Here is a 23873-nt window from a genome sequence, read left to right as displayed (position 1 = left end):
TCTCCCCCACCCCTCTGGTTTTATGGCAATTTCTCCAGACACGTCCAGAGTACTGCCAGGGGACGCAACTGAGACGGCCCCACCCGCGAAGACGGCCCGGGAAGCTGCATGGGGACGGGCCGTGGGGCCTAAACCCTTGGGCCGGAGCCCTCCAGGGGACGCCTGGAGGACGAGATCCGCTCCCCACAGTGAGAGCGAGGCAGGAGAGCCCGGGACGTGCGGGAGCCACAGCCAACCCAGGAGCGGTGGGGGGGGCGGGGAGCCGGTCCCGGGGCCTCGGGTCGGGCAGGTGGGCGGGGGCCGGGGTCTCTGGCGACTCACACAGATGCAGCACATGGAGACGATGAGGAAGGACTCGAGCACGCCGGCCGCACCCACGATCCACGTGAGTCGCAGGAATAGGATCACCCCCAGGATGTTCTGCAGGCACGGCAGGTAGACGCCGATGCAGGTGCCCATGCGCGGGCTCTGGAAGAGAGCATGGCGGTGCCCGGGAGCCCAGGGGCTGCGGCTGGGGACGCGGGCCACACGCTCCGGCTGCGCTGGAGGAAGCCAGGCCACCCCAAAGGGAGGCTTTGGGAGAAATCCTCCAGAGCGTGGGTTCTGGAAAGACCGGAGACCACGACACTGCCGGGGAGCGGGACAGGGTGCCACGAGGGCAGCCACGGCAACGTCAGGGAAGCAGAGAGCAGGACGAGCCAGGCCCAGGGCTGCGGAGGCCCAGGCGGGCAATGACACAGGAGGAAGACGGGCAGCTGCTCCCCACCTGCGTCAAGGGCCCCGCAGAGCCTGCCCCACCCTGAACCCGTGGGGGAGAGCTCAGATGGGACATGCAGCTGTGTGAGCTGGGGGACTTCGGACGCGGTGCTGGGAGATGCCCAATGGGGTTGTCCCGAGATCCTGGAGGCCCCAAGGCTCGGCACACCAGCTGGGTGGGCGGCAACCAGGCCAGAAGCCAGCACGAGGGCAGACGGTGCCGGGTCCCAGCCTCTCCTGCCCTGCAGCAGGCGAGACACCACAGGCAGGGGGCACACCAGAGATCTCAGGCCGACGAGGGACCAGAAACTGGCGAAGACGATGCTCCACAGGAAGGAGAACAGAGCCTGCACAACTGGGGGTTTGCTTTGGGGACATTTGCTGCCAGCGAAGAGCTGCAGAAGGCATGGGGCGTGAAGGGTGCGGGACATGGCTCTGTGGGCTCGCCAGCCCCAGCAGGCTGCACCCACGCTCAGGGAAGCAGGCGGGGCTCCCGGGGCCAAGGACTGGGAACACCTGTCCCCACGCACCGGGACAGGGAAGGGCCACCGAGCACCGAGGGATCCCCCGTGTGGCGCTCCCAGGCCACACCTGCCCCCCCCCATGGGGCACCGGTTTCTGTGTGAGCTCCTGGAGTGGTCCCAGGGGAGACCAAAGTCACCAGGCAGGCCAGGCCCCCCGTTCTCTCCTACAGGCAACTCTCATGGATCAGCCTGGCTGATGTGAGGAGCCCTGGAAATGGTACCTTGCAGTGCGGGCTGGTCTCTGGGCACAAGCTCCTGTGTCCGGGGGGCACCGCAGAAAGGAAGGGCAGTCCCCACGCCCGAGGACCTAGTCAGCCCCAAGTGCGGCGGCTGATTCTTCCTACCCAGAACCCATGTGCCTGTCTCCAGGATAGCTGTGCGGCACCGCTCTGTGACGGCAGCCCTGCCCCTGCGCCCCCAGGGAACAGAGACCAGACAGGACCCCTGCCCCAGGGACAGGACCTCCCAGTCCCAATGTGGCCATGGCGCCAAGCCACGTGCTCCGCAGATTCACCTGGGCGGACGCTTAGTAGGGGTGCACTTCTGAACACGGTGCTGGGCTGCGCCAGGCAACAAGGGACAGCAGGGGACAGCAGGGGGGCAGTTGGGGACAGCAGGGCGCAGCTGCAGGGTAGCGGGGGGGACGGCGGGGGAAGATGGCAGGCGCCACAGGAGGTTCCAAGGAGCAGGAAGACCCATTCCTCAAGCAGTGGACAGCGCCCCGGGACACAAGCTCCAGCACAGAGGGACCAACGTGTGCCCACTGCATGGGAAAGGCCTACGCCTTCCAACATCTGGGCCCGAGAAGAGCCCAAGAAGCTGCAGGCCGTGCCCCGGACGGGGCAAAACCCCAGAAACACACCAGTGGGCATCTCAGCTGCGAACACGGTGCCCAATGCCACAGCACCCACAGCTGTCAGCTCCCCACATGGGGTCACCTGGACCCAGCGTCCCCACAGCCTCTGCCCCAGGAAGGCGGCCAGGGCGAAGCTGTACCGAAGTCTCCACGGCCCAGGTCTACCGCTCAGTGCCGAATGCAGAGCAAACACCCCCAGTGTCGGGAAACCCAGCGTCTGTCCTGCTGCATTTACAGTAAGAAATCCCTTCTACGGCCGACTTCCTAATGGTCAAGGTTAGGCTCAGGGAGCAGGCGGACCCCTGTGTGCGCCGAGGGCCCGGCGCCTCGGGCACGAGGCTGGCATCCCAGGCAGGGTTGACCGAGGAGGCAGAGGCAGGCAGGGAAGCAGCATCAGACACCCAGGCCTTCACCAGCTCCCACGCTACCCCAGACAGCTGGTGGGGACCCCGCAGAGACACGGACCCCTCAAGGCCAGCCATGCAGACCTCCGCTCCCCACGCTGCCTCTGCCTGTCCCTGCTCGTGGAAAGGAGTCACTGGGACTCTGGACGGCCCCAGGGATGGAACAGAGCTATGGGGGAGGGTGAGGACAGGGGGAGTGGGGAAGGCGGGGCGGAGCGGAAGGGATGGGGTGGGGCCTGGGGGGATGGGGGGAGGATGGGGGAGGGGGGAGGCCAGGGGCAGGACCGGCGGGGGCAGGGCGCACCTTGACCTCGCGCCTCTTGCTGTCCTCCTCGTGCTCCTCGTGCTCCACGACGCCCTGGCTCAGGTTGGTGTAGTTGGCCAGCTTGTTGAGCAGCGAGGACACCATGGGGTTGCTGTCCATTTCCTCCTGTTCGGGGCCGAGGCAGGGCTAGTCCCCCGGGGCCCCACACCCACTGGGGCTCCCATGGGGCTCTTGGTGCTTCCAGCTCCAGAGCCGTGATCCACGGGGCTGAGGTGGGCCCACGTGGATCCACACCAGGCCCCAAGCCAGGGGTCCAGGGCTCCCCAGACGGCCCATCCATGCAGGTGGTGGCCGCAGAGGCTCCCACGGTGTGCAGCGTCCGGTCAGGCGAGCGCCCCCGCCCCACCCCAGCTCCTCAGCAGACCACAAGGTCCTGCGTGTCCCATAGGAGGAAGTGCAAGTCACCTCAAAAAGCGCCATGTTCTTTCCCTCCAAGAAGCTCTCCTGGTCCACGTCCGTGTGGCTGATGAACGGGCTGTTCTCTCGTGGGTTTCCATCTCCTGGAGGAATGACCACTCAGATCAGTCTTACAAGCCCAAGGGCCTGAGGGGGGCCTGAGGAGACACTAGGACCCTTGGCTCCCCCAAGCCAGGTGCGGGGCAACGGGGATGGCCGCTGAGCCCCGAGAACAGACGCGCTGTCACCTGCAGACATCACCCCGTGCCTGGGACCCCGCCACCAGCGACGCTCCTCGGGGTCATGGCCCCGGCTGCTGGGACAGCTGCTTGTGCCCGAGCAACGCAGCCCTCCCTGCCTCAGTTTCCCCACCTATGAGACACGACTCAAAAACAGGGAAGAGTGAGAGCAAGTGACAGAAAGGTCACCCTGTCCCAGGTGGGGTGGGACGGGGCGGGGCAGGCTGCTGTGCCCAGGGCAAGAGGCGGCCGGCCGTGGATATGAGCCCAGGCCCACGTAGGAGCAGAACAGGCTCAACAAACGCAGAGCTCAGGGGCCCATCCCTGCCAACCGGTGGCCCAGGTGGGACAGATGGTGACAGCAAGTCAGGCCCCATGTCCCTGCCCCCAACATGAGAGCCCCACAGGGGAAAGTCACATCATCCTATAAGGTCTGGTACATTCATGCCCTGGCAAGACCCCCAACCCCAGCAGGACCTCCTGACCCCTGAACTGTGCTTCCCCATCCAAGGTGAGCCCCCACTGATTCTCCTGGAGACCCACGCCGGATGCCAGGGCCGGGGGTCGGGACGTTACCACCACACCCAGGACCCCCAGTGGGACAGCAGCCTGACCGCAGGGGGACAGCCTACCTTGTGGCCGTGGCGCCCACACAGAGCCGTCCACCAGGTCAGTAGCCCACACATGGGCACATGGGGCACCTCCCCGTGAGAGACAAGCCTGCAGTCTGCAGGAGCCCCACTGCCCAGGGCTGGTGACTGCTGACCCTTGTTCCCGAAGCTGGGGTCCTGGCCCCACCCCCCGGTGCCCTGCCAACAGGCACAGCCTCCCCCTCAGGATCCTGCATCCCCTCAACCCTCCACCAAGAGCCTGCCCACAGCACGGCCATCACCCTGTCTCTCTGAGCCCGTCAGGACGGAGGGGGTGACCTCAGTGTGGGCACGCATGGGTCATGCCCAGCCCCGAGGCATGGCCGCAGATTCTCCCATTTCTGTGAGGTGGTTCCAGGCCAGCACGGGCTTGTAGCCGCCACAGCCTTGTCTGCGGACCCCAGAGGTGACCAGACACCTCCAGCCCGAGACACCCTGTGCTCATCAGAACAGGAACACCCTGGCACCTCGTGACCCATTAGTGGGCACTTGGGTTCTAATGTGGCTCGAGACACAGTAAGGCTCTGTGCTTATCTCTGACACAGGCCACGGTGGACACAGCTGTCAGGGTTTACAGCAGCAACAGGATGTGGTCCATCACGGGGGATCAGCCTCCGAGAAGCACAGGGCGCCCACTCCCGGGTGCCAGGCTCCCAGGCAGTGCCGGCATTATCCTAAGAGGGTCGGAGAGAGGGCCCCGGGAGCACCGCCCCCTCAGGAACGTCAAGTCCTGAGATGTCCCCTTGGGTCCCACGGTGCCCCCTTACTCCTGGGGACTCACGGTCGCAGCCTGGCCAGAACCACTCCCAACAGGAAAGCAAGCGTGCTCACACAGGGCCCTGAGGAGGAGTGACGCCGGCCAGGCGCACAGGAACGCGGAGTGCTCAGGTCCCGAACCAGGCCGTGGGCTCCCGACCCAGACCCTGAGACCAGGCCCCGCATCATGGGGTCCAAATGCAAGCAGAGGGCCAAGCTACAACCCCTGGGTGACAGGAGCCCCATCGCAGCCGCCCCGTGTCACCCGGGACGGCGATGCTGCTCCACATCCAGAAGCCTCGGTCGGGGGCCGGTGGTGTGAGCAACCCGGGGACCACACACTCTCGCTGGGACCCTCTGCGTCCCCAACACCGTACTGTCTAGGAGTCACCACCCCCAAGGAGAGGGGGCTCATGCCGGATGTCCAGAGTTCAAGGAGGCCACCCTACGCAAGGCCGGACACCCGCATGCAGCAGGACCCCCCGGGGTCCAGTCCTCAGTGAGGCAAGAGACCCTCAAACCCACAGCACCTGCTCGGGCCACCTGGGGCTCTGACCTGTGACCACTGATGCCAACTGGACGGCTCCCCAGCGAGGAGGGACAAGTCTCCACAACCAGCGTTCTCAGGCCCCGCGGCCCCCCGCGCTGCACGGACTCATGGCAGGTCCCCACTCCAGCTTCCCGGCAGAATTCCCACAAGGCCTCACAAGCGTGAGCGTGTAGGCCGGCGTCAGCGGTCCTGCGAGGGCCGGCCGTGGGGACGGCAGGTCCTCGAGGGTCACGTGTGGGCACTGTGCTTGAGTCTGGGCTGCACGGTCTCCGAGCTCAACCGAGCTCAAGGGTCACTTGAGTCACCGTCGGGTCACCGCCGGGATCTGGTCACCGTCCTCCCCGACACTCAGGGGTGGGGCTGGGGAGGTCCCCAGTGCATCCCCACAGCAGCTCAAGGTGACAAGGGTGAGCGAGAGCAGACGGCCATGCTGGGCACAGGAGAGAACCCCCCACCCTCCCCAGCCGAGCGGCCCCCGAAATCCAGGCACACCCCGTCCCTGACAGCACACCCAGCCGCCCAAGGCCCCCCCAGACCCTCAAGGTGGCAGCCGTGACACCCGCCCCCCAAACCCCACACCCGTGGCTGCCGGCCTGGTCAGCGCCACACAGCCTCTTCCCGACCTCAGCCCCTGCACTTGTCAGGACAGCGGCTCCCTGCCCGGCTCCCTGCCCGGCTCCCTGCCCGGCTCCCTGCCCGGCTCCCTGCCCGGCTCCTGGAACCGCACCCGTCTCCCACACCCAGAAGAGACCAGGAGCACAGACAAAACAGCGAGCGCAGTACAAACGACCCCATCCCAACGGATGGCCGTCATCACCGCACGCGGGGGGTCAAGGAAGCGGCCCCAGCCCTGAGCGCAGGCGAAACCCTGCAGTAACCGCCCCGGAACAGCGGGGCCCGGCGGGGGTGCCCCTTACAGAGACTCAGGTGAGCTCCCCCAAGACCGGCCCGTGTGCGAGCGAGTGCCCCAGGCGTGGCCGTGGCTCCCTGCCTGGCCAGAGGCCCTTCTGCCGCCCACACCCCCTGCCAAGAAGAGGCCGGCGTCTCCCAAACCCCCTGCGTCAGAGTGGAAGGTCACAGCACACACCCAAACCCCCGCCGCAGGACAGGGGCAGGCACAGCCCCCGAGGACCGCAGTGCAGCAGGACGCCAGACGACCGCAGCGCTGCGTGCGCCACCCACAAGCAGACAGGAGGCCCAGGCCGTGGCACCTGCTGCTCGTCAGCAGGCAAGCACACCCATCTAACCAAGGTCACCACCAGGGTCACAGGCCAGCCAACACCCAGAAGCGAAAATGTGCGACAGCAAAGACTTCAGGAAGCTTGAGGCGACCCAGACAGGAACCCACAGAAAAGCTGCACCTCAGGTACGCCGCACCCTGGCGGACAAAGACAGGTGCGGAAGGTTCTGGAAGCTGGAGACCAGCGTCGGGAAGGGGGAGAGCAGCTTGTGCCCGGGGTTCCTCTGATAAAGGACACCGCTGGGCCAGCTGGTGAAGCCGGAGGAAGCGTGGTCTCGCCTCCCGGCGGCTCAGGGAGGCCCTGCAGGGCAGAAGGGGGCAGAGAGATGCCGTAAATGTCAGCCTTCGGGCAACTCGGGCCAACAGGTGCACGGGGATCCTCTGAGCGCTCCCGCCTCCCAACTCATGTTCGAGGCCAAAGTCAAGCTTAAAAACAACTGCTCAAACAGAAAGGAAACTGCCTCTAGAAAGGCCCTTCCCAAAGGGGAAAGCCCAGGCCAGCCATTCGGGCCAACGGCTCAAGGCTCCTGAACTGCCAACTGCGCGGGGCCCACCGCCCCCTCAGCAACCCCGTAGGCGCGGCCTGAGTATGCGGCATCGTTCCTGGGCGTCGGGTGCGCCGAAGATCGTGTGCCCAACGACAGGGGCCCGGGGACAAGCCTGGGCAGACAGCAGCCCAGGCCCACGTCCTGCCAGGACCACGCAGAGGGACAGCGGCACATGCAGCCCACTGGGCCCGCCGCCGCACGAGGTCACAGGGCCGGTCCCCCGCACCGCCCGCGGCAGGCTCCTCTCCCTTCCTGCCGCGGGGAGCCCGCATGGGGCTCGCCTACACCCTTAGGACTGAATCCGGTTCACGGAAACCCGCGGAGAACCTGCTTGTTGTACCCACCCGCTCGCTGCACTGAACTCCCAACACTGCTGAGCCCTGAGATCCCCTCAGAGCGAGGCACAGCGCCCCCGAGCACCACGAAGCCAGAGCAGGGCACGGTCCTCCGTGGAGCACAGTCTCGGGACGGGAGGGCGAGCCCCAGGGCCATTCCCCGAGCCCTCCCCTGCCGCTCCTCTGCTCACTGGGGACAGAGTGGGTTTACAGGTCACTTGGCCCACACCTCCCATGGGGAACAAATGCACCCGGCCCGCGCGGGCTGCTCCCCACAAGCTCGACCGCAGACTGGGATGATGGGGGAACAGGGCGGTGTGGCGGAGCTGTGGGAACGGCGCACAGGAGGTGCCCAGGACACTGGCAGAACAGAGGGCGCTCCCTTTAAGAGGGCAAGAAGTGGGGAGCCACCCACGGAACCGGGCCAGGGAGCGCGTGCCCGCATCGGCGGCACCACGAGGGGCAGGGCTCATGTGCCAGAATTTCAGAAACGCCAGCTCCCGCCCCGGTGGGCAGTGGGTTTGCGGCTGCGGGAGCTCCTGCTGCAGGGACTTGGAGGTGGTCCCACGTCAGACCTGCTTTCCCACGACCCGGCAGTGCCTTCCCAGAGGGGACACTGTAGAGCCCCACAGCAGCCCCAGCCCACATTCCTCCACTGCCCCACGGCCACCGCCCTCTGAGCACTTGGGTCCCGAACCCGCAGCCTCATGAGAAAGAAACGGGCACAGGCCGGATCGCCCTGGGGACCCCTGGGGCAGGACAGACACGGGGATGGACTCGGGGCACTGGCCACGCGGGACCAGGGAACGTGGCATCTGACCAGTGCATGTGCAGGTCCAGAGCCGTGCCAGACATAAAACTCAGCAAACAAAGAGGTAATTTTTATCCCAAAGAAACAAAGAGAACACTTACAAACAGGCCTGGAGAACACGACAGGCAGGCGCCGTTCATGAACACGGAACACGCGCGTCCAACGACCACGTGTCACCAACACGTGGAGGGACTGGGGCAAAAATCCACAAGATCCTACAGCCCCTGGGGGAGAGGCAGAGGGGACGGGTCCCCAGGTTGTCAGTGCGAAAGGGAGGGATCCAGTACCAGGGTCGCCTGAGATCACCTGGGCAGGAAGACCATGAGAGCCTCCCCCCCCACCCCGTGTTCCTGCCACAAAGCGTTTCTCCTGCAATTTATACATGACCACAAAAACGGCCACGTATAAATTCTATGGCAGTCTACGAGGCTCCTGACCCACACTGCTCAAGAGTGCTGACGGCAGGACAGCACGTGGAGCACCAAGCACTGCGAACACGTCCAACGGCGAGGCCGGGTGCCGACAAAACTTCACTGACACACAGACAGCCAAGCCTTGGCTTGCAGAGCCCAGGAGCAGAGCAGGTTCTCAACACACAGCTGTTTCCGCGTGGCCACAGAGCAGGGAAGCGGCCATCCTCTCTCTGCCCGCCCCGCCACGTCCCCAGCCTTGGTAGCGGTCTCTGCCCACCTCACAGCGTGTAGGACAGGCCTTTCAAAGCTCCTCAGCCCGGAGACCTCTGTGGAGAGCCAGTGCCTCCCGCAGCACGCCTCTCTGAACCCTGAAGAGACCGCAGGGGCCGGGCCTGGCTGCCGGCCTCCCCGGGTTCTCAGGGAAGGCCGGCGGCACACCTTCTGCACCTGCTCCACGCCCCCCACCTCCAGGACCGGGACCCAGAGGCCATAGACGGGCCCTCCCAGGAACAGACCAGACATGATGTCTGCTGGGTCCAAAACAAGGTTTCAGGAAGGAAATGGAGCCCAGAGGGGGCACCAGGGGGCTTCGGGTGCGAGGGCCTGGATGAACCACCAAGGCTTTACCTTGCTCTGTTACAAAACGTGCACCACACATTCCGTGAAAGCCCCAGCATCCGGAGCGTGGACACACATCGTGATGCCTGTCTGCACTCATGGCAGTGTCCTGTGTCTCTGACGCCGGGGAGCCGCCCATCAGTTCTGATGCCCATCTCTGACTCCACGAAATGTGAACTTCACCGTGAGGGCCGTGACCAGGGGCGAGGTCATCCTGGCCAACCGCACCCCCCTTCCCCAAACCTGACTCTGGGCACGCCCCAGACTCCAGACTTGCTCTCTGCACAGCCCAGCGGGGCCGTCTCTGAAAGCAGCGTGTGCATCCCTGCCATTCCCAAGCAAACACAGCAAGTCCGATGCCAGGAGGGAGGCAAGGCCCCGGGCAGAGCGGGGGGCCCGCAGAGGCCGGGAAGCAGCCGTGACCCTGGCGGTCTGCTCCTGAGGCCCATGCAAAGCCCACATTCCCGCAGAGGGCTGCGGCCCCATGCAGCCCCAATCGCCCCCATCTCGGGCCGTGCTCAGGTTACAGCCTCCGTCTGCCCGTCCGGCCACGCCGCCTCCTCCGGAGCGAGCCAGACATCACTCCCCGGCTCCTTCCGCTTCTGCGTGTGAAACTGGACGTCCCCTACCTCTCCCTCAGGCAGCGGCAGAAGAGACCTCAATAGGACAGCATCCACCCGCCGTCCTGCCCCCGCAGGATGGAATCCCATCAGGTGACCCCCTGGTGCATCTAATGGCCAGACCCCGGGGCAGCCCTCGTGGCCGATGTCTCTGAAGTGGTTCCAGCCGGAATCAAGCGTTTCTAGGTTCCACGGCCCGAACAGTGGACTTGTGCACCCCCACCCCACTAGGCTCCACATCCAGGACCACTGCTGGAGTCTGAAATGCGGGCCAGCGGGATCCCCCGTGCCCCTGTGGTGCAGAACGGCGCCTGCCTTCAGGCCGGGAAACCACTGCCAGGCTCAAGGTCAGAGTCCCCATGGCTTTCAGGGCACATTTCTGGCTAAAACAAATACTGTGTCAAAATCAGAGCAAGTACCATGAGGACAAGAGCCTTCAGAGGGCCCACGGCAGAGACGGCGCTGACACCGTGCAGCCCCTCTTCAGGGAGGAGGGACGAGCCTTTCCCGTCCCGGGGCTCCGGGACAGCAGAAGGACGGCCGCCTCCGGAGCGTGCCTGGCCAGTGAGGAAGCAGAGAGGAGCTGGGCTGACGGGAAAGGGGACCCTTTCCTGCCGGCCGAGCACCAGCCCATCCCAAGGCCTCCTCAGTGCCCAGGACCTGCAGGGCCACCCCTGGGGCCACAGGGAAGGGCAGGACGCCAGAGTCACTCTTCCCCAAGTTCCATGCAACGGTCTCAGGTCAGCATGTTAAACCTGGTCTCCTCTGCCCCACACCCCACACGCTCCCCCGACACGAGGCCCTTTACTTAAAGGCCACGTCAAGCTTCTGCCCTGGGGTCCCTGATGCGGAAGGACACACGGCTTGCCCTAACGCCAGGGTCCACCCACGCGTGAGGGATGTCCATGTGTGCACGGCATCTCCCGAAGCCCAGCACCCCGCACGGGCGCATCCAGCCCGCAGGGGCAGCTGGGCCTGCATGCTGCTCCGAGAAGCCTCCCCGCAGGGACACAACCTCACCTGCAAAGCATCAAGCGCTTCCTGACCCAGCACGCTTGGGACGGCAAAAGTGACCTGAAACCACCACCCGCCAGCAGCCTCACGGCCATAGGGCAGCGCAGCCTCCGGCTCCAGGCCCGCCGCGTCCAGGGGCCCCCCGGTTCTCCACCTTCTCCCACGCGCCCCCCACTCCAGAGGGGAGGCTCCCTCAGGAAAACAGCTTGGGGACCTCTAGGAGAAGGGGTCAGGCAGGTTCCAGACACTGGAGGAACACAGCCACCGGCCAACAGAAACCAAAGCCACCACGGCAATGCACTACTGCCATGTACAGGGCTCTCGGTCCCCAAGACCAGCCAGTGGCCCCATGTGCAGCACATTTCCTTTATATCGGACTCGGTCCAGAGAAGAAGGGGCATCCCAGGACAGGCTCGGTTACTGAGAGGCGGCAGCGCAGAAACACCGGGCCCGGAAGATCTCACGGGCTGGACACACGCGCGTACGTTCACACAGCAGACACACATACACTCGCACACGTGTTCTCATACACGTGGACATGGGGCCTCTCTGGGGACCCGCACCCTGAAGGCTTCACCAGACTCTCCCCCAAAGGGTGTGCCCCCAGCGCCGGGAACGGGGACCCCACCCCCCAGTCAGTCCCTCATCTGCACCGGTTCTGGTCCAACCTCTCCCATGACCTCTCCCGAGACTTCTCCTGCATCGGGACCCACTGCTGGCACACTGAGCCCCAAGGAGGGGGTGGTGAGTCTGCCATGGGCACCGAGCCCTCCCCTGCCTCCTGGGGCAGCTCCTGTTCCGCAGGCCGGCTCCCGTCTGGCGGCCACCAAGCCGGGCCCCTGCGGCAGAGGGAGGAGGAAACCCGAGACCGGCCTGCAGCTCCTCCTGGTCTCCGCCCCACTTGATCCCTCCCCAGTGACCGTCCGGGCTCCCTGGGAAGCAGCAGGCCCGCGGGCGCCACAGACAGAGGGAGCGGAGAGGTCACAGCCACCTCGGGGACAGACCTGCTCCTGGACGGGAAAACTGAGGCACAGGCGCACTCCTCAGGGCCCCCGGGAGCACCGGCTAGTGCACGTGAGGCGCACGTGGGGCACGGGACTGCCAGTGCCCGTAAGGGAAGTCCCCACTCTGCCAGTGCCCGGCTACCCCTACCTCGCAGGTGGTGCCAGGCCACGGCCACCAAGCGGACACAGGCTCAGCTCCCAGCTGTGCACACGGCCCACAGCAGCCCCCGCTTCGCGGAAGCGAAAGCAGCTCTGAGTGGCGAACATGCCGCAATGGCCGTGTGCTCTCTTCCCCTCCCCCAGAGCCGCCAGCCATGAGCCACTTGGCTGAAGGGGGCCACACCCCGGGACGACGCTGCTCGGTTACCCAGCCCAGACCACACAGGGCTCAGGACAGCACCTCCGCCGCCTCCAACTGTTCCTCAAGAAACCACCCAAGGGCAGAGAAGGAAACAAGCCCCAGGCACGCCAGAGACCAGGGCCAAGGTTCCAGCCCGCACACCTCCCCGCCCAGCGCGGACGCAGCCTCCCAGGAGGTCGCCCCCCAGGACACAGGGCCACCTGCTCACCGGGACTCCTGACAGGAGGTTCAAGGACCCACATCATGGCAGCAGCGGGGGTGCCAACAGGACAGGTGCCAGGGGACCCGGGTTCGTCTGTCCCCGATCTTGGTCCCGCCGAAGCTGCCTGTCTTATCTGCACAGTCCAGACCTCTGCTCCGAACAGAGGGAACTTCCCTCTTTCTCCTAAGGGGATGACATTAACCCTCTGTGCTCTGCTGTTTCAGCGACAACACTGGCCTCGAGTCCCCCCGGGTGCCCCCAGGTTGCTGCCTGACAGCCTGGACGGCCCCAGGCCCGAACTCCCATGGCTCGGGACACGCGTCCCACTGGGCTCTGGTCAAAGGCTCCCCCACCCAGGCTCGTGCTCCCGGAGCCGCGTGGACACAGCTGCCCTGCCCAGCTCCGCTGTGGCTACAGCAGCAGTGGACATAACTCGAGGAGGGCTCGGCTCGCAAAGCCAGCGGAGACAGAAAGCGCCTGGCCCTGGGATCAGGAATTAACGCCCAACATCAAACACTGCTCTCTGGGCACGTGTCTGCAGCGGCTGGTGGCAGAACTCATGTCCCAACATGGGGGACACAGGAGACCCCGACACGGGCCGGCACACACACACCAACAGAACACGGCCCCATGTCCCGCGTCCTCCCCGCCCGCCGAGCCCGGCCCGGCTGCTGCCCCCGCGGGTGCCGTGGTGAGGATGGCGGCCCTGGAGGTGTCCCTGGCCCAAGGTCACCCGTCCCTGATGCAGGAGCCTGGGTCAACCCAGGAGCCACCCTGCCAGTGACCCTGCCAGAGGGGACTGCACTGGGCTGGGACGGAGGATGGCCGCCTGCAGGTCCCACCTGGCACTGCACCACCGGACCCGGCGCCGCCACCCTGTGCCTCACTGACCGGCAGCAAAGACCCCTGAGCCGGCCGCCTTGCCCGCGCCCAGTGGCTTCAGCCCTGACCAGCTCCACGCTCACATGAGGCAGCACCCTCTGCAGCGCCCCCAAGAACCCGTCCGCACCCCCGAGGTGCACCTGCCCCACGCCTCTACGAAGGAAACGTCTGGGGCCGTTTACTTGAAAGAAATCCCCGGAAACCCACAAACCCACCATGGAGAGAGGCGCGGGCCACGCCACGTGGCTCCCAGACCCTCAGTAAGGGCGAGGAGGGGCTCCTGCCCCCCAACAAGACCCAAGGCACCCACCACGGAGGCACTGTGGCGAGTTCCCCAGTTCCCGACCCGCGCAGGGGAGGGCGTGTGAGGACGCACAGCACGGCAGCCCCTCCGCACGCAAGTCCTGCCGCTTCAGAGCCTGCTCCGCTCTGGAAACGGGCATGAGGGGGGCCCCAGAGGCCTGGGAGCTGCACACCCCATGCCCCTCACGAGGCAGTGAGGCCCCACCCCCGCTGGCCCCTCCGCGGAATTCCCCTGGGCCACCTCAGCGTCCCGTGGCTGCAGAGCCTGACTCATGGCGCCTGTCCGGGGCAGGCTCACCCCACCGACCAGCGCTCGGGGGCTGCTGGTCCCCGTCACCACCCCACAGTCTGACTCCTGAATGCGGGGACAGCCACCCCCGCCCCGTGCCCACGTCACCACTGCTGAGGGAGCAGAGGCTCCGTCTGTGGGGTCAGCTGCTCCCCGCTCCTGGCCACAGCTCCCCTTACTGAGAGCAGCAACTGGTGGGTGGTGGGGTCCCCAGGACAGCCCAGTTCCCGGCTCCGGAACATCCCCACCCTACGGGCAGGCTGCAGCTTAGAGACGTCCCCGAAGTCTGGAAGCCACATAGCCAGGTGCCACAGAGGCCCCAGAGCGCAGGGTCTCCAGAGGGGCCTTGCCCTGCCTCCTGGCCACCCTCACTGCTGGCACCCCCGTGCGCAGCACCTCATGGCTCCCCGTCTTCCCCAGTGCACCACAAATCACGTGCCGGTCCCTGCAGCCTCTGTGCCCCCAGGAGAGCACGGACTGCTCAGCTCACTGATAAACCCAAGGCCATGAGGGACCTGCCAGGCTGCAGACTCCACAGGCCCGAAGAACAAACAGCCGTGGCCAGTAACCAGCACCCAGCAGACCCCAAGGAGCCGGCCCCCGGAGGCGTCCCTCATGCCAGACACCGCACCGTCCCCCCGGCAGTGACCAGCACCACTGGTGTCCACAGCTCAGCTATCTATGTGCTCCAGCACAGAGGGGGTGAAACTCAGAAGGTCTGGAGAACTTTCCAGAACAACACAGACCTGATCTATATAGCAAGTCTCCTCGTCCACGTCCTGGGAACAGATCGCAGATCAGAAGCACAGACGCTGTCTCACCACTGCTTCCGAAGCCTGACCCGAGCCCCTGGAGGCGCACCTCCAGCCACTGCGTGGGACGGGTCCACCGCGCACAACAGCCGGACACCGTGTGACCATCAAGCCCCCGTACCCACCTCCATGGGCCCACACAGGCCCACGCGCGCGCGCGCGCGCACACACACAGGCCTGCGTGTGTACACAGCAAACATACGTGCGCCCCAAAATCTGGTGTGTGACACAGGTAAACACACAGGCACACGTGTGCACACGCACACACCCGTAGGCTCTGAGGAGGATGTTCAAGAGGAGCGCCTGCCCCCAAGGGACCACCTGGTGCTTAAGGACAGGGGAGCCAGCGCCTGGCCGCACGCTCGGCTTGGTGTTTCCGCCCCCTGCTCCTCTGCCTCTGACAACCGTGTCTGGTACCCGGGACGCTGCTGTGCGGCCCCGACCCTCCCCCGCGGCCATCACAGACATCTCCCCACACAGCCCGGGGACCACCGCAGCTCGTCCCCGCAGCCGGGCGGCCTTCCCTCCAGCACCCAAGGCTCTGTCAATGGAACGGCAGGAGCCAGTGCCTTCTGCTCCCAGGGCCGCTGCGGCACCTCCCGCCCTTCCCGAAACCTGCGTCTCGCCCAGCGGACCTCACTGCTCCACCGCGTCCTTCGCACAAGCCCTGCCCAGCCCGTCAGCGGCCACCCACTCACAGAACCAGAGCGTGAGGTCTGGGGCCGTGACCTCCGAGTGGCCCGCACTGCCCGATGGCCGGCCTGCCACACACCCTGGCAGTGCACGGGCAACGCTCCCCGGGACCGTCTGGGTCGGTGCCTCCGGGAAGCACGGGCCCACTTCAGAGGGTGAGGGAGAGACCCCTGGGTGCCCAAGGGGAGCCGAGTCACAGAAAAGTCACCAACAGGACAAGGAGGCTAGAGTCTCAGCCGGGGACAGGGGACACAGGGCGGTCAGTCCAGCCTCCACGGGCTGAGCCCCCCACCTCCACCCGGACACACAGCCTGTGGCCACGCCTCACTGCACACCTGCCCGCTCCAGGGCCCACCCACAAGGCTCAGAAGGGCCTCCACCCAGGCCCACCAGTCACACGGCTCAAAACCCCACGCGTGGGACTCAGGAAGACAACCTACTCCTCACCACTCCTGCTCCAAAAGGCGTTTCTCCGACAAACACAGCACAGAGGGACGCAGAGCCCCTCCCACTTGGTATCACTAATCACCAGCAAACGCAGGACGAATGTCCCGGACGACCCACGGGACCCCAAGGAAGGCCAACCTGTCACTGCAGAACACACCCCACCCCACCGGCCCAGGGTGGGGAAGCCGCTGCGGACGCCGCATCCACCCCCGTGCGCGCCCGGCCTCCCTCTGCACAGGTCTGCACCGAGCACCACTGGCTGCTGCTTCCCATCTTCCCGGCTCTGAAGCACCAGCCTTGGGCCTGCGGAGGCCAGTCAGGGTCAGTGCTAGGCTTCCTCCGGCCTCGGCACTGAAGGCCTGTAGCTGTGGGGGGCCTCCCACGGCCAGGACCCGGCCTCACCCTGCGCCTGACACACCGCGCTGGCCTGGGGTGCGTGGAGGAGGAGCCTGGGGATGGGGGCAGCGTTTGGGCTCCTTCCAGCTCTGGTCCACGGTTCACCAGTCCTCACTGAGGCCGGGCAGACCCCACGGTCCCGCGCAGCTCTGCCAGGCTCCGAGGACAGCGGCGCTCCTGCCAACCGGTCAGTCACTCTCCGCACACCCTGCGCCCTCACCTCCACTGTCAGGACTCCTCTTTCCAGACAACTCAGGGCTTCCAGAAACACCCCAGGAGGGCCTCCTGAACCTTACTTCACTGTCACCAACTCCAGGAAGCCCATCCGGAGAGCCAGGACCTTCCCCTGGGTACTGGCCGAACCTGCGACGGGGCCAGATGTGACCGCTGTGGAGACCCTAGGGTGCACAGAGGGGTTCCAGCCTGGCCTCCCCAGGCCCCTAGTCATGCCGGGGACTCGGTGCCAGTCACAGGGTCCCTCTGAGCCCCAAATGCACTCCGGGACCTTAGAGGAACGGCGATGCCCACCCTAGCAGAGGCCCCAAAACACAGGACACCACACCCCCCAACCCCCGTCCGGGGGACAAGAAAGAGCGCAGCACACAAAATGTCAGACCCAGATGACCTCTATGCAGGCTTCATGGGGGGCGGGGGGAGCATGAAGCCGCCGTCCGCATGTGCCCTCGCTCTGGGCCACACATCACGCGGGGCCGTGAGATCCCAGGAGAGCCCTTGGCAGGAAGGGAAGGGGCGAAAGCCGAGAGCGCAGGCGGCACTCAGTGGGGCCAGCCGGGGGCTCAGGAGCCCGGCCGCCCACCAGCCCAGATGGGCAAGCCGCCCAGCCCTCCTGGCAGCCGCAGCGCCTGGCTGCAGGCCCACAGGCCCCAGAGCCCAACCTAGAGCTCCTAAGTGCAGAGACAAGGAAAGGAGCAGAAAGAAAATTACCCCGGCTTCAAAACAAGACCCACTCCAAGTCTGGAGAGAAAGGACCCCAGTCGCCCGAGGAGGAGCCAGCGGACGGGGAGCGGGGCAGGCAACAGGGAGCCTCCTCTGGAAACACGAGGCACGTCTAGAGGCTGCTGGAACACAGCGCATCGCAGGACGAAGCCAGAGCGGGCCCAGAAGCAAGGAGAGGCCGTGGGCACAGACCCTGCTTCTTCGCCTGCCTCCTGTCAGCAGCCCTCAAGCCAGTCCGCGGCCGCCACCTGTCCCAGGCCCCAGGACACACACAGAGAGCTGGATGGAGGCCTCACCCCACAGGCGGGAAGAGACACCTGGGGGGGGGGGGGTGCGCCTGACGGTGGGTGCTCTCAGAAGGGCCGGCCTCGACAGCCAGGGCAGGGGACCTGCAGGGGTCTGGGCCATGGGAATGGGGAGCCTCTGACCAGGCACAGTGGAGACCCGCGGCTGTGGCCTGCTCTCCCACGACCCCCAGTTCTAGAGAGTAGCTACCGGAGGTGGCCCAACGGTTTGGAGCCCAGATAGCAGAAGAAGCGGGCCTGGGGGATCCCCCCAAGAGAAAGTGAAAGCGCTGGGCACCTCCCCAGTCCAGAAACAAAGGCGCGGGGGAGAAGGACCCTTGGCCAGAGCACGGCTCCGCTGGGATGGGCGGCCCCTCCCCCAGCCCCGCCGGGACCGGCCGACCTTCCCGCGATGACCCCGCGGAAGAGCGGGTCCGAGGGCAGTCAGGCGGTGCCCACAGCTGGGCGCTCGGCCGGAGCTTATCGGCCGGAGGCCTTTGCCCCAGCGCGCAAGAGCAGAGCAAAGGCAACAGGAAGGAAGCAGGAAGGCACTGGGGCCGCCCTGGCCGCGGCCGCCCGGGACCCGGGGGGCCCGGACGTTCTCACGCAGGGGGAGGCCACTCCCCGTCTCCATAGCTACCCCGGGCGTCCCGGCCCCGCTCGCGTCCCACCCGGCGGGCGGGGAGGAAGGAGCCGGCGGCGGCCCCGCGGGAGCGGCGCTCGGACCCGCAGCCCCGGGAGCCCCGGGCGCGGCAGAAGCCCTGCGCCCCCGGGACTAGCCTGGGGACGCGGCTCTGCAGGCCGCTGCAGGGGTGCGGGGGTCGAGAGGGGGTCGTGCGGGTGAGACGTCGTGCGCAGGGACAGGGGCCGCTGGGGGGACCCCGAGGGAAGGGGGTGCGGACGGTGCGTGGAAAGTAGCCCTCCCGGGCCGCCCTCTCCCCAGACCCCGCCCGGGCCGCCCCTCCTCCCGGCCGTCCCCGGGCCCCGCGCAGCCCGGCCCCGCCTTTGTCCCGCGGGCAGGTGCGGCCGCGCTCACCCGGGCTCTGGCAGTCGGGCTCGCCCTCGGGGGGGCCCGGCGTCTCGCTCCCCTCGGCCCCCTCGGCCCCCTCGGCCCCCTCGGCCCCCTCGGCCCCTTCGGCCGCCGCGGCCGCCTCGTCCGGGCCGCCGTCCGCCCTCGCGTCCACCGGCACCACCGTGAAGTTGGTGGGCATGGCGCCCCGCTGCCCGCGCGCTCCCCGCTCGCTCCGCGCTCCGGCCCGCGCTCCGCCGACGCGCCGCGGGACTTGGGCGCAGGGGCGGGGTCCGCGCGGTCCGCCCCCGGCCCGGCTCGCTCCGCCCCCGGCCACGTGACCTCACCTGCCTGCCCCTCGGCCGCCGGAAAAGTTTGCGCGCCGCGGGGCGGGGCGGGCGCCTCCCGCAGAGGTCCCCTCCCCCCGCCTGCGCTCCGGGACCGCCCGCGCCCCCAGGGTGCCCCCGCCCCCGGCGTCGCTCCGCCCGGGCCAGGCCCGCGCCCGCCCTGTCCTCTCCAGCACCGGCCCCCCACCCCAGCTGGCCCCTGTCCGCAGGGTACCCCCCACCCAACCAAGCGGGGATCGCCTGGCTCCCGCGCCCCGACGCGGGGGTTTCCAACCCGAGGGAGCCGTGCTTCGGGGGGCGGGCCGAGGGCGGGGAGCGGAGGCCACTGTGCAGGCGGCCGTCGGGGCTGCTGTGGGGGTTCCGTCCTCACGAGACATAACTCAGACAAGTTACCAAGGGTCTGAGACGGGTCCTGGCCCACAGAGGACCCCAGGCCTTTCCCCTCCCCAGCCTCTCTCCTGGGGAGCCCTCCCTTTCCTTCTTCGGGGCCAGGCTGGGGCAGCCATGGAAGGGAAGGGAGGCCAGGTGAGGGAGGGCTCCGGACCCCAGCCCCCCCCCCCAAACACCTGGCGCGCTCCTGAGCACAGGACACATGGAAAGGAGGGAATCATAATAGCAGGTCCATTCAAGTGGAAGTCAGTTCCGGCGTCCGAGCTGTGACGAGCCCAGGCGCAGTGAAGCCAAACGCAGGTCAGGGGTAGGGTTTCCCAGCCAGAAGCAGAGACAGGGGAGGGCAGCAAGGCCACAACACACCAGTAAGCAGATGACCAGGAGGAGCCGATCCCTAGGCAAATGTGCCGAGGCCAGCCAGCAGGAAGGCCCACGGCTCTGGGCCTCGGCGTTACAGAGGCCTGGGTCCACAACAAACGCTCTAAAGCCAAACTCACAAAGTCCATCCTCAATCAAAGACCAAAGAAGCCGGTCGGGTGGCCGGGCTCCCCGTCTGTCCCAGGCTCCCGCCCCAGCTGCACCAGAGCCCCAGCCGGCACCAGCACCAGCTTCCCCAGGGTCCCAAGCCAGCGGGACTGCTCTCGGGAACCCTCCTGCCCCAGCCTCCACGGAGAGATACGGTCCCGTGGCAGGGGTTGGGAGTGTCAGATGGCAGCGGTGCCCTCAGCTGCCCTCCTGGGGCAGCAGCAAGAAAGGTGGGGAGAAGGCCACCCCCCAAAGTACAGAAGGTTTCCAGGTGTCCTGCTCAGGGAAGGTCAGCTTCGTTGAAGAAGTCTGGGGTCCGTCCGCAAGACTGCAGAGCGTGGTGCTTAAGGGCGGGCGTGTGCGAATGGAGGTTTGCCTGGCCCTGAGCCCTGGTGACTGCAGGAGTGTCCCAGAGGGGCCCAGCCTTCACTTTAGGATGAAGACGTGAGCCCCAGAGGTGCAGGGTCATTCTCAGGGGGCTGGGGGGCTCTCTTCTCTTTTTCCTAGCCTATGGCAGAGCCTCCGACTTTCATGGCCCCAGAGTTCCACTCATCCTTCCCGCTGGGAGCTGGGAGCTGCCCCGGGGTCCAGGAGGCTGAGACCACCTCTCCAGGAAGTGTGGGCCTGGGCCAGTCCTGAGGAAAAGGCTACCTCTTGCCCCAAAGGGAGAAGATGCCCCAGGACACTCCTGTACTGATAGCGAAGCCCACCAGGAGGGCGGGGGTGGGGGGAGGGGGAGGGGGAGGGGAGGCAGGAGGAAAGAGGGAGACCCTTCACTTAAAACCCAGTGTCTTCTTCCAGCCAACGCGTGCTGAGCCGTCCCTGGCCGGGGCAGTATAAGGACAGCAGGGTACAGAGTCCGGGACGGGAGAGGTCACTTCAGGAGCCCTTCATGGCTCTGTGGCTACTGGACTCTCCTGGCTGGCAGGGCGGGCTGCGTTCTCTCTGTGACGCCACCCAGGGCCAGCGGGGCCTCTGAAGGTCCTCAGTCGGCCCCCCTGCTGAGGAAGGCGGCGGCCAGCAGTGCGGCCGTGGGAGTGGACGGGGGGGGGGCGGGGGGGGGGCAGGCCAGAGCCCAAGCCGCACCCTGTGTGTGACCAGCCCTGTGACCACCCGCATCTGGGTGGCTTCCTGGCTCAGAAGCCCTGCGGCCTGCCCTGGGGACTCGACTCGGCCCTGAGGGGGGCGGGGCAGGCTCTTTGTCCCAAGCACGGAACTGGTCTGGGGTTCTGCAAACAATGGCCCGAATCCTCCAACACGTCATTGTCACCTGAGGACACAGAAGCTAGAACCGGCCAGGCCAGTGAAGGACGTATTGGGACGTCTAGGTGGTGTGATGGCCCTCACACTAGGCTTGCACTTTTCTGAGGCTTGGAAATCTTTCAAAATAAGATAACTTTAGGGGCACCTGGGTGCCTCAGTGGGTTAGGCCTCTGCCTTCGGCTCAGGTCATGATCTCAGGGTCCTGGGATCGAGCCCCGCATTGGGCTCTCTGCTCAGCGGGAAGTCTGCTTCTCCCTCTCTCTGCCTGCCTCTCTGCCTACTTGTGGTCTTTGTCAAATAAATAAAATCTTTTAAAAAAAATAAGGTAATTTTACAGCTCTAGGAAAATCTCCTGGTTTTTAAGAGACAAATGGCTGTATGTTAGAAACACTAAGCTATGCATGACCTCCACTACCCCCTGGAAGGTTCTCATGGCCACTGCCAGCTGTCCCCACCTCAGGACGTCCTGCGGGGGACTCTGGGGCCACAGGCCCAGGCGGTGCTGAGGGAGGGCCTGCAGCCTGGAATGGGAAGCCAGGAAGCCGCCGTCCCACTCCTGAGCTCCGGAGACCGTGCTGGGCTGTGTTTTGTGAGATAAGCCAGTAGCGGTAAGAGGCCCTGGAAGTTAGAAAGCGCTAACCAGGCTTTATAAACCTTTCACAGAGCACGATTCCCCCTCAGCCACGGCCGAGCACCCCACCATGGCTGGCTGGCGGGGCCTTGCTACTGCCCCCAGGGCTCCCCCCCAGGGCTCCCCTCTGCTGGGAGCCGGTGGGAAACCTCTGCCCCTCTTCCCACCTCGCTGGTTACAGAACAAAGGCTTCCTTCCCACTCTCTTCAGAGCGAGAGACGCCAAAACACGTCTTTGGCCTCACACCCTGTTCTGGTTTCACACGTCACTTCTTTTCAAATAAATGTCACTTCTTTTCAGATAAATCTTGGTGGAAACTCGAGAAGCCTCTTGTAACACAGGTGGGGTGTGAGAGCCTGTGGACAACCGAGCTGCGATGCTGGCCCCTGATGGCCGCGGCCACCTCCTCCCACACCCCGCCACCGCAGCCTGGGCACAGGGCACTCCCCAGGCCCCCGGGGGCCGTCGCTGGGCCGTGCAGGGATCCCACCCCCACCCCAGAAATGTCTGAAGCCGCGTAGCCTCAGCGTGACCTCTGTATCCATTCCTGCCCGTCTCCCCACAACAAATGTCCTGGGAACCACGACGGCCAATGTGCTCGCCTCAGCCCCTCCCGCGGACCAGGACTCTCTTGTCCGCCCCTCCCCCAGACCCTGCTCCCCGGGGCCCTTCACCCACGCTCCTGGGCACTGCCATGTGGCTCCCGCATGGCTCCTGCTTTGGGGACTGTCAGGGAGCCAGGAGAGCCCCGTTGCCCTGGACGTCCCCCAGGGAGTTCCTGGGAATGGGCAACATGGGGACGAGAGTGTCTGGCTTTGGACTTTTGGGCACTCCTGACTTCCCTTAAGGCACAGACGCCTCGTTGTCACCCCAAGGTCCACATGCAGGGGACACTGCTCCCTCTGAAGACCTCCCACGTGACTCCCAGGTTCCGGAGTGACTCCCAGATCCGTCAGGACCCGATGAGGCTGGCCGGGGTTCACCCCTCAGCCTGCCACAGAGCCCCCTGCAGACCCGCAGGACACGCCAAGGGACCCCTGCGCTGGACTGGGCCTGGGTATGTGGGGTCGCCACCAGGGAAACCCCAAGCTTGCGGGAGCACAGCCTACAGTCAGGGGCCGCGGGACAGATCTACCCTAAAAATGGTGGCTGAGACGTTCCCTCATGGCCTCGAAGGCCTTCCTGAAGAAAGTGCCAAAGTGGTTTCTGACCCTCACAGAGCGGAAACGTGGGCCCCGCGGCGCCCAGACTGCTGTCCTCCAGGTGGCTGGCCGGGCGTGTCCAGATCCCGCAAGGACACCCCACAGACCAGTAAAAGGCGCAGAGGGCAGCCACTGCTGCGTGCAGGGACATCGGCCCACGGCCGCCCGGCCCGAGTGTGCACATGGAATAGTGCAGCCGTGTTGGGAGACCCCCACACGCCTTGGCGAGGACCCCCAGTCCTCCTCCCCGCAGGGAGCTACAGGCACCAAGGACACGTGCTGGGACGCTCGGGGCAGCTCCTGTCGGCCACGGTGGAGGCGGACCACGAGCCCATCCACACGGTGGGAGGAGGGACAAGAGTGTCCATACGGGGGCCGAGCACGTGTCGGTGGGAGGAGGCTGCGTGACCTACGCCGTCAGCTCAGGGCAGGCAGGGCCCGTCCAGACCTGCGTCAGGACGACAGCCCCGGGGCGGCTGCTGGGGCGTGGGGCACAGAGCTCGCCAGTGCAGCCCCAGGAGCGCCCTGCCGTGCAGGCCACGCCTCGTGGGAGAGAGAACTGCTCTTCCTGATGCCCGGGGACACGGCTGCACTCCATGAGGGCAGGGGCAGCAGCACCTGGCCCCGGGCCCCCCGGCGCACCCTCATCGGCCCGAGTCCCTCAACTCCCCATGCAGGGGTCCGCCCAGGCCAGGCCTCCTGCACCTCTGCCAGCGTGGGCCAGCGGAAACAACTGTCCAACCACAGCACGTCTCCGAAGAGCTCCATCTGGCCCCACATGGTCCCAAGGCGTGGAGATCCCCGGTGGGAATCCTGCAGGC

General features: G+C 66.4%; 1 protein-coding gene across 6 annotated transcripts in view; it reads right to left on the bottom strand.

Moving 5' to 3' along the window:
* Nucleotides 1-23873, bottom strand: part of SLC12A7 (solute carrier family 12 member 7) — a 67849-nt gene that overhangs the window by 21388 nt on the left and 22588 nt on the right. For 2 of the 6 annotated variants that reach the window (XM_045089247.1, XM_045089249.1), the window contains exons 2-4: nt 3271-3365; nt 2845-2970; nt 322-468 (exon numbers count right to left, since the gene is read on the bottom strand). In XM_045089247.1, coding sequence (XP_044945182.1) covers nt 322-468; nt 2845-2970; nt 3271-3365 — 368 coding nt within the window. Of the gene's footprint in view, nt 1-321; nt 469-2844; nt 2971-3270; nt 3366-12628; nt 12885-18088; nt 18211-18721; nt 18990-23873 lie in introns of those variants that run through there. The other 4 variants (XM_045089254.1, XM_045089258.1, XM_045089265.1 and 1 more) reach the window with 4 other exon arrangements.

The sequence above is a fragment of the Mustela putorius genome, unplaced genomic scaffold (assembly GCF_011764305.1).
Source record: "Mustela putorius furo isolate JIRA1106 unplaced genomic scaffold, ASM1176430v1.1 tig00000107_pilon_pilon_pilon, whole genome shotgun sequence".
Classification (NCBI taxonomy): domain Eukaryota; kingdom Metazoa; phylum Chordata; class Mammalia; order Carnivora; family Mustelidae; genus Mustela; species Mustela putorius.
The sequence above is the reverse complement of the archived record's forward strand: the minus strand, read 5'-3'. Positions and strand labels throughout refer to the sequence as shown.